This window comes from Dipodomys spectabilis, unplaced genomic scaffold (genome assembly GCF_019054845.1).
Source record: "Dipodomys spectabilis isolate Male_0828 unplaced genomic scaffold, ASM1905484v1 ptg000175l, whole genome shotgun sequence".
In the NCBI taxonomy this organism is placed as follows: Eukaryota; Metazoa; Chordata; class Mammalia; order Rodentia; family Heteromyidae; genus Dipodomys; species Dipodomys spectabilis.
Window position 1 is genome coordinate 21,038,921 of NW_024870852.1, and position 13,722 is coordinate 21,052,642.

The 13,722-nt window shown below is 51.7% G+C and overlaps 1 protein-coding gene across 1 annotated transcript in view; it reads left to right on the plus strand.

Moving 5' to 3' along the window:
* Eya2 (EYA transcriptional coactivator and phosphatase 2) overlaps positions 1–13,722 on the plus strand; it is a 113,408-nt gene that overhangs the window by 62,372 nt on the left and 37,314 nt on the right. The window contains exons 5-6 of the mRNA XM_042694520.1: positions 10,000–10,067; positions 12,291–12,468. Of these exons, the coding sequence (XP_042550454.1) occupies positions 10,000–10,067; positions 12,291–12,468 (246 nt within the window). The remainder of the gene's footprint in view (positions 1–9,999; positions 10,068–12,290; positions 12,469–13,722) is intronic.

The following is a 13,722-nucleotide window of genomic DNA, read 5'->3' on the forward strand; positions in this document are numbered from 1 at the left end:
GAGTAAGGTGTAAGCAGCCTGGATTCACTCGGAGGGAAAAGGCTCACCCTTGGGAAGGGGAACAGTGTATGCAAAGCGGGGTCAGAGGGAATGCTAGGCAGTGCTGTGTGGGAACAGCCTTCATGGCCTGGCTCCAAAAACGCCTTCCAAATTCCCAGAGCAGCTGTTGCAGACGTCTCTGAGACTTGCCCCTGGCAGGATCTCTTGTCTACAGCTGTCCCTGGCCTTCTCCTGTGTGCCCATGTCATAGGAGACAGAACTGCTACTGAGGGAGCTATGTGCAACCTGCTTGGTGGGTGAGGGTTTGGGCAGTATGAGTGTATGCTCAGCTGCTGTAACAAAGACCACGGCTAAGACCAAGGGGCTCCACAAGATGACAGCTTTGCTTCATCTGCTTCTTTGCTCCATGGTCCGTCCTTGTTGCTTCTTCTAAGGGTCTGGGTATCTCTGTCCCCTGGGGCTGACATGACAGAGTATCCCATGCTGTGGCATGGATTCCTCACCACTCTGGAGTCTGGGGGTCCCTGTGGTCAGGTTCAGGGCAAGGCCAGCTCCCTGTCTCCTCGCTGTCCCCCCTTGGCAGCAGGAGGAAGAGCTTTCCGGGGTCTTGTACTGGGGCACTGACCTCGTTTGTGACAGCTCCAGCCTCGGGGCCCAGCTTCCTGATGCACCACAGATTAGATTTCTACAGAAGAATTTAGAGAGAGACACATTCTGTTGTCAGCACCAGGATGTCACACACAGGGTGAGGAGTGAGACGAGAGGACGGGGTGGGACAGGACAGGACAGGGTGGCCTCAACACCATGAAAGCAAGGGCTGGACCTTGGGATCCATCACTGGGCGTGGCCACCTTTGGTTCATGGGGACACCTAGCATGCATGTGTCTCAAGTGGTGGTATCTGTGTCCCTTGACACTTCTGCACAGGATGGTCCCTGTGTGTGTGTGTGTGTGTGTGTGCGTGTGTGTGTGTGTGTGTGTGTGTCTGTGTCTGTGTCTGTGTATGTGAGAGTGGGGGGTTGGGTTTTCTCTCCGCTCTGAAGCTGTCACCAAGTGACTGGCAGCAAACAGCCCAGCCCCAGGACCAGCTTCAGGCCACCGAACTGTAGGCCAAGTGAGGTGGAGAGTTGAACGGGGCTAGGTGTGAGTCTGGGGAGGAAGAGAACGTACCGGCAGTGGAGGGGGCTTGCCTCCTTCCTGCTGGACCACCTCGTGTGTTCCCTAACCTCTCTGAGCTCCAGTTTCCTCATGGTGTCCATCTGCTCTCTTTTGTAAGAGTGAATGTTGTATTTAATACCTGCGAACACCCACTTCTGCTGGAGTCACCTCAAGGGCAGGAGCTGGCTCTTACTCCCCGTCTGTGCCCACAGACTAATTCTGGAGCAAACGTTTCTTCACGTGGGTGTTTGTGGGTGTAAAGTGCGGGTAAGGGAGGGCCGAGCTGCTCAGTGATGCCTGCGGGGATGGCAGGGCTCGAGGGTGAGTCAAGCAGGCCGAGCCCAAGGACAGCTGGGTAGCCCCAGCCCCACTCTCCTGCCTGGTTCTTGTCATAGACACGGGTGCTTGCATTAGTCAGCTTTACATGACTACTTCAGAATACCTGGAGCAATTAACTTACAAAGAAGAAAGATTGGCTCCTGGTTTAGGAGGTTCGAGTCCCACGTGGAGAGGACAGGGACCTGGGACTCATTGCTTTGGGCCTCCGGCTGGGGCAGGCATCATGGCAGGAGCACATGATGAAACTATTACGCCTGAGCCAGGAAGCTGAGTGATCAGAATGTTCCCATGATCCTCTGGGAACATTCCCCAATGACCTCCTGCCAGGCCCCACCTTCCAGAGGCTCCCACACCTTTGCTTCGCCCTGCTTTGGGCATGAAGACTAGCACACCAGCGGGGGATTCAGCTATGCTGAGCAACGTGCCACAGGCACAGTGGCTTAAAACAAAAGAAATTTGTGGCCAGGAGCTGGTATCTCATGCCTGTCATCCTAGCTACTCAAGAGGCTGAGATCTGAGGATCGCAGGGTAGGAAGGTCGGAGAGACTCATCTCCAATAAACCACCAGAAAACTGGACTGAGTCAGAAGGGCACTGACGGTAACTCGGGGTAGAACACGGTGTGTGAGTGAATTCCTCCAGTTCTCACAGTGGACCCTGCCACGTGGGGCTGGTTTTAGCATCTACTTGGCAGATGGGAAGACTGAGGCTCGTGGGGATAAGATGTACCGGGTCATTCAGCAGCCAGCAGTAGGGGTAGAACTCTGCCAGGACAAAGTTTCATTTATCTTTATTTTTATGTGTATCAGTACTGCGACTTGAACTCAGTGCCTGGGCACAGTCCCTTAACTTTTTCATTCAAGACTGGTGTTCTACCACTTGAGCCACAGTTCAGGTTTTTGCTGGTTGGTTGGAGATAAAATTCTCCCAGACATTCCTGCCCAGGCTGGCTTTGAATTGCGATCCTCAGATCTCAGCCTCCTTCATAGTGAAGATGGCAGGTGTAATGCATTGGTGCCTGCCTGGCCTTAATGGTTTATTTTTAAAGATGCTTAGTCCTGTGGAAGGTTTGCAGAGATGAGGCAGAGTCACACTTTGGCAGGAGACATGTCTGAATTCTGCTCCTGATTAGCAAGGAGTTGAGCAAGGCAACTGTGGGCCAGGAGAGCGCCACAGTGAGGTGGACCCAGGGTGGAGGTCGCTTTGGGGACGTGGGACCCAGAGGTCTCGTGTCTGGAGATGTGAGTGGTAGTATGCGCCTTCGCCCCTTGGTAACATTTCCTCATCTAGCAGAAGATGGAAATAAATCTAGAAGATCTAGATGAGATGGAAACGGAGTTACAAGATCCAGGCAGGGCTTGTAGGCACAGCTCATGGGTGCCCAGTGTGCGTCCAGCACTGTGACATGCTCCCGAATGTGCCCGTCTGTCCCTCCCATTGCCACTGGTGGTGGAAGCAGGAGGAACAGCACCCAGATGCTGGGACCTGGAAATCATCTCACCTACGAAGGCAAATAAATCTAGCCGAGATGAAAAGCGAAGGTCTCAGCTGCTCAGGCCTCAAGCCTTTCAAAGCAACAGCGTGATGTGAGGTTGTAAGGCAAGGAATCAATTACGGCTGTCTGGGGATGGGGCTGTGCTTTGATCTGGAAGGGGGAGACTGCTTTAAAGAGGGCTGGGTTTTTGCTTAAATTCTTTCTGTACCCTCTGGGTGCCTTCGACGGACCTACGTGGAATTTACAGGTCTATGGAAGGAGCTTAGTTCTTGCTGGCAGATGCTGGATGGAGTCTACAAGGTGCCTTGCTTGGGTGGACAGATGTGGGATTTGCGGTCCTACAAGGCAATCTAGGATTGTCAGAAAGGTCACTGTGCAGAGTGACAAAGGGCTGGTGTGCTCTCTCTCTCTCTCTCTCTGACAAAATGTGTTTGGAGAACCTGTCTTTATCGCCAAGAGAGCATAGAATGGTTGTTCCTGGCCAGATGTTGGCTTCTGTTTGTCTTGGGGCAAGGCCCTGGGTCCCGCACACAGTTCTTTCATTGCAGAACATGGGCTGATCTTCATGGGTTACCCTTCTGAGAACCCAGAAGAGGTGGTCGGCAGGAAGTCCAGTGCATTTGGTGTTGGGATCGGCTGTGGTCACTGATCTGTTTCTCCTGCACTGGAAAAGTCAGGCAGGCGGTGCTCCTGATCCCTGTGATGGCATGGGTCACTGTACTCGGGCCAGGACTTTCTGTGGCAGCCAGAAATTAGTTCCAAGGCCTGGCTCTGACACCCGGTCTGCACCCAAGCCCTGCTCAGTACCACGCCTGAAGGCCTATCTGACCAGTCCCAGTCCCGTATGTCACCTTTTATTCTTTCTACCTCCCTCACTGACCTCAGGGCTTTTGCACTTTTTGTTTCCCCATAAGCTGGACCATCCATCCCATGCCCCCATTTCCATGTGGCTGGCTTTTCTCAACACTGCATCCTCTAAATGGTTCCAAATGCCCTAAGCCTCCACTAATCTGAAATCAACTAAAAGACTTGTTCAGTCCTGTGGTTGTGGGACGGCCTCCTAGTCCTGCCCTGCAGCTGCCGCTGTGCCACAGGCTGGGTTTAGTGCAAATCCTCTGCAATGGTGACCGCAGGACAGCAAGCTGCTCTTCCTGGCCCTGCCTCTTCCTCTTCACCTCTCCACCTTTCCTCTTGGCCCCTCTCTTTCCTCTTGGCCCCTCTCCTTTGACGCCTCCTCTCCTCTCGGCCTTATCCCTTGACCCCTTCCTTGTATTTTTGCCCCTCCCCTTTCTCATCATCCTCTCCCTCTTGGTCCTATCCCTTTTGGCCCTCCCTCTTTCATCTTGGTCCTTCCTTTCCTCTTAGCCCCTCCCCTTTCCCTTGCCCCTCCCCTTTCCTTTTCATCCCTCCCCCTCCTTACCCCTATTTGCCCTTGTGTGGTGGAGATGGGGTGATGGGCATCTCTAAAAGGGCATTCTCAGGAATGCGGGTTGTTTAACAACCAGTTAAGTGTGCTTTATGCTACCTGTGAATGAGGCCATTGTGACAAGTAGCAAGCGTGGTGATTGAACCCAGATGTGGAGGGGCAGAGGCATGGGCTGGTCTGGCCGTGAAGGTGGCCATCAGGCCCCGAGGCCTGGCTGCTTGGGACAGAGAAGACACAGGCCCCCTGTCCCCCATCCTTCCCCGAGCTGAGAACTTAGCCTCATATCCAGAAGCTTTGCCTTCTCCGGGCTCTGTTCTTTGACCTATCCTAACTGAGTTCTTTTCTTCCTCCCTCACCCCCCTTCCAGCTCTTTTCTGGTGTAGCTCATGGCCATGGTGGTCAACTCCATCAGCAGCAGGTCCTAACACACAGGGGAGCACCTGGGTGCCAGGTGTCCATCAAACCCGGGCTGGCCTATGCTCCTGCCTCCTCTCACACAATCCCCCCAAAACTTGCTTGGCTCCACTTTATGGATGGGGAAACTGAGGCTTAGGAAAGTCACCCGGGGGCCGGGCGCCAGTGGCTCACGCCTGTAATCCTAGCTACTCAGGAGGCTGAGATCTGAGGATCGCGGTTCAAAGCCAGCCCGGGCAGGAGAGACCGTGAGACTCCTATCTCCAATAAACCATCAGAAAACCGGAAGTGGCGCTGTAGCTCAAGTGGTAGAGCGCTCGCCTTGAGCTGAAGAGCTGAGGGACAGCGCCCAGGCCCAGAGTTCAAGCCCCACGACCGACAAAAAAAAAAAAGAAAAGAAAAGTCACCCGGGGCTCACCAAATGTCTTCACCTAGAAGGCAGCTGCCCTTTCTCAGCATGCCCTGTGCTGGCCTGTTATGGGTGCTCACTGGACACAACATGGTGGAACGAGGCTGGGGGACGAGGGGGGCTGAGCTGCCTGCCTGCCTGGGCCTCCACCGCTGTGAGTTCTGGGTAAGGAGAAGACACGGAGGAGGCGGCCCATGGGGGTCTGTGGTCTGCCCTGCCACCTGCCCCTCTTCAATGCGGACTACTTAGGGCACCTGGGTGGGCGTGGCTTCCTGTCAGGCTCGCCTCTGCCTGCTCTGGCTTGTTTGTGCCTTGCCTACTGCCTCCTCTCTGCCAGCTCTTTCTCACGGGTCTTGCCCGTGTGCAGTCTGGTGTCCTCCAGCTTCCAGCAGTGGTCACACTTGGCTGAGTTGGAGGATCCATGCTCTTGGGAGTCACCACAGACCTGACTGGACAGGACGGGCCTCCCTTTGCTGTGGGCCCAGTACAGGCACAACTGACATAGGGTGCTTATTGCTGGGTTATCCCTGAGGCTATCCCATGTCACCATGGCGGGGGAGGGGGAGGGATAGCTTTAGGTGGCTGTGCTGTGTGTGCCCCACAGGTAGGACTCAGCCCACAGAGCACCTGAGCTTTGGAGCTGGGCTGAGGCCTCCAGGGGACCTGCCCTCCCTGCTCCCTGGGGCTTTGTGGGGGGTGGGGGAGAGGTCACAGACAAAGTGTGTGTAGCCATCAGCCCCTGGGGAAGGGTGAGTGCTGGGTAAACAGGTGTTATTTGTTTAACAATGGGTGAATGGCTGATGGCTGAAAGGCTTTCAAGGGCTTGGATGAAAGTTGAAGCCTGGCCTGTCTAGAAGAGGAGAGGAGAGTCTCCCATGTCATGGTCGGCAGAGGCCACCCAGACGACAGAAGATCAAGAAGGGGACATTCAGAGTCACCAGTAACAGAAATGGAATGTACTCAAGCTTGTGTGAGTCCTATCAGGAGGGTCAAATTCATCAGGCGGCTTTGCAAAATGTGGGGGGGCAGACACTGGAATTCCTAACCAGCCTTGGGGCAACGAGCTCTGGGTTAGATCAGGATCAAATCAGCCCAAGGACACAGGCCAGGGGGTCCTCACAGCACCCTGCTGGGGGGGGGCCTCTAGGGGAAAGAGGGGGAAAGAGAGGGGAGGTCCAGGCTGAGGAGCCTCCACCTGCAGGCAGGAGGGGTCACCACTCCTTGCTGGGTGACAACAGGCAGAACACAATACTGTGCAGCTCAGTCTGCAAACTCAAGGCTATCACCCTGGAATCAACTTTATTTTCTGAGTTTTCACATAATTTCATTTCCAGACGCCCCCTCTGGGAGGCTGGGAAAGTTTCATCTCAGTCCTCTAGAGCATTCTACAAACTGGAAGTTTGGCTGTGATTCTGCAAACCCACACAAGGTCCACTGTCTGGGTCCTGAGCTCCTTTGAGGTTGGGCCTTTGTGTAGCGGAATGTGTCACACCAGGGACAGGACAGTCTTCCATTGTTCTGCCTTCCTTAACTCAAGGTCACAGCACAGAGACCTGTGGACCTGGACCACACCTGCAGCTGTAGGGGTAGTGATGGTGGTGGGGTGTGTGTGTGTGTGTGTGTGTGTGTGTGTGTGTGTGTGTGTGTGTGTTGTTGTTGTTCTTTTTCTCTCCAATTCATTTATATATGTCATCTTTATTTATATATATCATCTTCATTTAAAACTTGGGGTATCCTGCATAGAAATCCAGATTTCTGGCTTCTCTTGGAAAAGCAGCGCTGGCCACATGAGATTCACATTCTTACCCTGCCCTAAGTCAGCACCGTAAAAGCTGACAAACAAGACAACCACACATCCAGAGGTCTTCCCAGGGTAGGAGTTCTCATTTTTGGTACACAGCTTTGCCATGGTAACTGGGACCAAAGAGACACCTTGAGTGAAAGAGGCTAGTGTAGACCTGCTGTTGCTTGTGTCTGGGCAAGCCTTGAGGATGGGGTGGGACCCCAGCCTATGGCACTGGGATAGGCACTGTGAACTTCCTGGGCCTTCATACAGCCATCGTGAGATAGAGACCGAAGGCCATTGGAGTCATGCGCCTCCTTGTTCTCTTTCCCCACAGCTTCCTCTTCTCTTTTGGACATTACTTCAAGGCTGTTTCCTTCGGGAGGCCTTCCTTGACCTCCTCCTTCACAGTCAGAATTTAGGGCCCTTTTTATAAAGTGCCCCCAAGTTCATGAGGGTGGCAGCTGATTGGAAAATTCTCCATGTCCTTCCAGCAACTACCCAACACAAGACTAGGGAGATTTGACTATGGACCCGGGCAAGTGTTTTACACAACGATGAGATGGGTGGATAGCCACAAATTTGATGGCCAAGTTGGCTATCAGATATGGCCAATGTCAATACAGAGAGGAATGAGCTGAAGTATCTTCATTTACTCATGTTTTACTCTCTTCCATAAGGGCTTTTCCTTTTTGGCTATCTTCTTTTAACCTCAAGAACTCCCTGTACCAATTTTTGGGGGGGTAGATCTGCTGTTCAGGTTCTTAAGAATGCCTTGGTTTTTCCCTTCAGTTAGGGTGTTTGTTGTCTCTGGAAACAGAATTTTGGGCTGATGGTTCTTTCCATACGCACTTGAGCCAATTCTCTCTAGCTCTCATAGTCTAGGGTAAGAAATCTGCTGTCATCCGAATCATTTCCCCTGAGACCAGCATGTTTAGTTTGCTTGAATTAATGAGTGAATAAAACAATAAACATCAGGTCTGGGACTCTGGGCAAGTTGCATTCCTGGGCCTCAAGTTCTAGTGTGAACAGGTGCTGTACAAAAGGCCTAATCAGAGTGGTAATCCTGGCTACTTGGGAGGCTGAGATTGTGAGGATCATGGTTCCAGATCAGAAAAGTTCAGGAGACTCCATTTCTCTATAGGAAAGGTGGATGTGGTAGTGTATACCTGACATTCCAGCAAGGATGAGAAGCCCAAAATAGATGGACTGTACCCAGGTTCACTCCTGGGCAGGAAGTGAGGCCCTTTCTCAAAAATAACCAGTGACAAACAGGGCTGGGGCTGAGAGTGAGGCCTAAGTGGTAGAGCACCCACCAGCCTAGCAAATGAAGTAACAGAGTATCAATACACCCAGCAACATAAAGAGCCTCTAGAGCATCCTGCTAAGTGAACACGGCCAGACACAAGTACATATGCATACTGCGTGACCCCCGTTCCGTAAGTTTCTAGAAACGCTTGTATTGAATCAGTAACAGTCCAGCAGGGACTTGATGGTAGGGGAGGGGACTGACTACAAACAGGCCTTTGGGACCCTTGGGAATGGGGATGGGCGTAGAAATGCTCAAAGTCTAGATCCTGAGGATACTTGCACAATGATACCAATTTAAAGCTCTCTGAACTAACTGTAACAGTGGCTGCTTTTGCCATGTGAGAACCATAGCAGAACAGATCATCAGATGCAGCAGGGCTGGGAACAGACTCTACCCAGACGGCTCATCCTTGCATGTGGCTGGCCCCAGCCCCTGAGCCCTTCCATCTCCTTCCCCTTGAGTTGAGAATGGTGCCTGCCGTGCCTGCCAGTGACTTCTGTCTAGCTCCTTTCCCACTGGCTGTTGTCCTGCATTTCCAACCTGCTCATTTGCACTGTTAGGGCCTTTGCTTTTTTATTGCTTCCTGATGCTCTTTGCTGGGAACAAGTTTGTGTCTCATCATTTATGGCTCATCTCAGAGCTCTGTGGCAAAGTAAAAGAAAAAAAATTACCGTATCCAAGTGCATGAGACCTCTGGGTATATACCTTAAGACATATAAGGTATACCTTGTATACCTTTCCTTCAACCTCAGATTATTTCAGAATAGGAGATTAACATGCTTTTCAGGCCCCAGAAGGTTTGCTTTGTGACTTAAATTTGAGCAATGCTCTGTTTCTCCTTCGGCAATATTCAGCATGGTAGAATGTTCTCTGAGGTAGATGTTTGCCCAACAATGGAAATGGACCTAAAGTCACCAAAATAAGCCCTTCAAAATGGTTAAGAGGGGAAGTTTTATGTCACATGCATTTTACCATAATTTTTTTTGTGTATGTGTGGCAGTCCTAGGGCTTGAACTCAGAGGCCTGAGCACTGGCCCTGAGCTGTTTATAGCTCAAGGCTGGCGCTCTACCACTTGAGCCACAGCTTCACTTCCTGCCTTTTGGTGGTCAGTTGCAGATGTGTCACACAGATTTTCCTGCCCGGGCTGGCTTTGAACCATGAGCCTCAGATCTCAGCATCCTGAGGAGCTAGAATTAATTACAGGCATGAGCTACCGCATCCAGCCATATTTTTTTTTAAGTAAACCATTAATTAAAAATATTCCTATCAAACCTGGTGCCAGTGGATCATGCCTGTAATCCTAGCTACTCAGGAGACTGAGATCTAAGGATTACTGTTCAAAGCCAGCTGGGGCAGCAAAGTCCCTGTGAGACTCTTATCTCCAATTAACCACTCAAAATCTGGAAGTAGCACCATGGCCAAGTGGTAGAGTGCTAGCCTTGAACACAAAAGAGGCTCAGGGACAGAGCCTAGGCCCTAAGTTCAAACCCACAACCCACAACAACAACAACAAATTCTTATCAAAGAGTCAGACTGTGCTGTGTGTGCCACTTTTTTCTTTCTCATGGCCTCCGGTCTCAGGGTGGCACCTGGCTTTGCCACTCCTCCTACTCCCTCCCTGAAGGAAAAAGCTCACCAGTCCCCTGTCTCCCTGTCCCCTGCAGGCACGGCAGGGCTTTATCAAGGCACCAACGGGCTCGGCAATGCAGCTGGATTCGGGGGCATGCACCAGGTTTGTTGGTTTCTTCCTCTCCGTGCTCCCCAACATGGTACACTCCACAGCTCCCCCAAACACACACTGTCCCCACCAGAAACTGGCCTCGGCTCTGGCTTTGGAGGTTCCAAGGGCCAGATTGTGCAAAAGGCCAGTGGAAGGATCTACTAAGAACACCTCCAAGATGTCTGGTCCTGCCCTGAGCCCCAGGCAAGCGTGAACCGTGTGAGTATAAGCATGTTCTTTTTCCAGAGCCTGGGCTTCACCAGGCAGTGGTGTCTTGCTGACCTCACCCTGTGCTGAGACCCCATAGAGCATGGGCTTCACGAATGCAGTAAAACCAACCAAAGCCAGTTGGATATTGACCATCATTGCAATTCCCTCCATTCCCTTAGAGTGTCTGTTAAAATTCACCAGCATAGGGCCAAGCATGGTGGCTCAAGCTAAAATCTTAATCATTTGGGAGGTAGAGATCAGGGATCATGGTTCAAGGCCAGCCTAGACGTTAAAGTTTATGAGGCTCCATCTCATTCAATAACTGCATGCTGATGGATGCTCATCCCAGCTATGGGGTAAGCACATCGGCTCAGCACAGAAGCTCTCACCTGTCATCCCAGAAACACAAGGAAGCAAAAATAGGAGTGCAGTCCAGGCTGGCCTAGGCCTCAAAATAACCAACCAACACAAAAATGACTGATGGAGAGGCTCATGCGTGGAGTACTTCCCTAGCATATGTGAGGCCCAGAATTCAAACCCTAGAACCCCGCCTCCCAAAAAAAATTAATCCTCATAATCCCAGCCCTTGGAGGCAGGAGGGTGTTGATGGCGAGTTCAAGGCCATCCTGAGCTCTATAGTGAGACCCTTCTCAAAAAGGGAAGGGAGAAGGGGCTGGGAAGGTGGCTCAGTGGTAGAGCGCTTGCCTTGCATGCATGAGGCCCTGGGTTCGATTCCTCAGCACCACATAAGCAAAAAAAAAAAAAAGCAAAAAGCCAGAAGTGGTGCTGTGGCTCAAGTGGTAGAGCGCTAGCCTTGAGCTGAAGAGCTGAGGGACAGTGCCCAGGCCCAGAGTTCAGGCCCCATGACCGGAACCCCCCCCAAAAAAAAGGGGGGGAGGGAGAGGTGTGTGGGCACGCCAGCTACTCCATGCATACCTGTCCTGTGAGTCTAAAATTATTTCTAAACAAAAGGTTCATGTAAATCTGAGCTGTCCTCTAGTTAATCTTGGACCGAAGAATCTGAACAACTTGACTTGGAAAATACAAAAGCTGTGTGAAAGATTTTTGTAGATATCCAGTGAACTGAAAATCTAGCCAGCTTAGATAAAATGCTTACAAGTGGAACAGTGCTTCAGAAGGGGTTCCTAATTCTGAATGTTTATCCATTTTACCATAAGACCTTCTGGCAGCAAAGTCCGCTGGAGATCTGACTCCCTAGGCCTGGGCTGAGCCCAGGACCATGAATTTTCTAGGTGTGTCCCCTGAGGTGGACAGCCGCTGGCTGCTGGCCAGTGGTGGCCAGGTGGGCATAGCCTGGTTGATGGGGACCGGGGAGAGCCTGTGACCACTGCTAAGCTTGACCAAAGTGAATGGTATGACTGAATTGGGCTCCGTGACTTCTGAATAGATGCTGATGCTCTGCAGGGAAGGTCTGTGTGCATCTGTTTGGCTTAATTGCAACCTCCCGGCATAGGTAGTCTCCTGGCAGTCTTTGTCGTTCCTTGATTTAGTTCATATTTATGGAATTACTGAAGATGTATTTGTTGCTAGGGACACACTCCTGTCCAGCAGGGTCACCTGCTGACCTTCTGCTGCCTTGGCTGCATACACAGGGCAGGCAGGGAGTGCCAGTGAGGGGCGGTCCAGGAGTAGCCTCAGGAAGGACTGGGCTGACATGCCAGAGCTCCAGTGCTCTGCCCCCCCAACCCCCCCCATCTCCCCCCCCCCCCGCAAAGAGGCAGACCTGGATGGGCTTTTCCCTCTTGGCGGGACCCCACACACACACCCTCGGAAGAAGTGATGCCCAGTGCCCACCCACTTCTCTTCCCCCCACTCCTGAATCTACTCTTCCCACCCCTGCTCTTGGGGTCTGCCTCTGAGAGCCCAGATGGGGCCAGGGACAGCCCCTACTGCCCCAGGGCTTCTAGTCTCCTAGGAGACATGGTGGCCAACCCCGCCAGCCCCACTCACCGCCCCCCCCCCCCCCCGCACTCACTCCTTCTTGGTTTTCGATTTCTCTTTCAGGACTATCCCTCCTACCCCAGCTTCGCTCAGAGCCAGCACCCCCAGTATTACAGTGCGTCCTACAACGCCCCCTATGTCCCTGCCAGCAGCATCTGCCCATCACCCCTCTCCACGTCCACCTATGTCCTCCAGGATGCTCCTCACAGTGTCCCCAGCCAGGGATCCGAGCCGCTGGCAGGTAGGTTGTCACTGAGGCCGTCCTCCACAGCAGTGGTCTCAGCCCCCCGAGGAAGGAGGGGCCTGAACCCACATTTCCACTGGGAGGAGTGGGTTCCATCCTCAGATGTTTTAATCTCTGTGCGTGTGTGTGCGTGTGTGTGTGTTGCATCCATGTTTAAAAGTGGAAAACTTTTGCCTGGCACTGGTGACTCATGCCTGTAATCCTAGCTACCCAGGGGGCTGAGATCTGAGGATCACAGTTCGAAGCTAGGCTGGATGGGGGAATCCATGAGACTCTTTGCTCCACTAAACTACCAAAGAAGCTGGAAGTGGCGCTGTGGCTCAAGTATTAAGAGTACTAGGCTTGAGCAAAAGAAGCTTGGGGACAGTGCTTAGATCTTGGGGTCAAGCCAGGACTAGTGCGCGCGCACACACACACACACACACACACATCCACTCACACACAAGAGCCAGGTAAGCCAAGCACAGTAGCACACGCGTCATCCTAGCTGCATGAGAGGTAGCGATCAGGAGGATTGTGATTCCACTCCAGCCCAGGCAGAGAAGTCCCTGAGTCTCCTCAACAGAAGAAGTTGGGCATGATTGTGGATACATCATCCCAGATTTTGCAAGAAGCTGAAAATCAGGAGTATCACAATCTGGGCATATACTCAGGAAGGAAATGAGATCCTATCTCAGAAATAACCAATGCAGAAATTGACTGGAGTTATAGCTCAGTGGTTAAGCAGCTGTGTAGCAAGAGTGAGACTCTGGGTTCAATCCCTGGTACTGCCAAAAAGAAAAAAAATGTGATTTAGAGACATATCTGTGCTAATACATCCTCTGTGAACTCTTATCATAGCTGAGAAAGATGCAGAACCTCATGTAAATTTGAGCTTGAGTTTTTCTGTGAGTGTAAGTGCAGTTTGATGCCCGTTTTTGTGGGAAACGGGGATCTGGAGCCTGCTTTAGCAGCATGGACACATTCTCATCTGGAGCATATGGAGCACTTACTGAGACAGTCTCCTCTTCAGGCCCATAAAACAAGTTTCCGTACGTACAGCAGAGTCAAAGCTGTCAAAGTGTGTGCTCTGACAGCAGCAGAATTAAATTACTAATAAATAGCTGAAATACTTCTGGGACATTCCCAAATGTTTGGAAGCTCAATACATACTTGCACATAATCTATGAGTCAAAGAAAGCATGAGAAGGAAATTTAAAGGTACATTAAATTGAGTGAAAATGAAAACACAGCATTTTGGAATTTATGGAA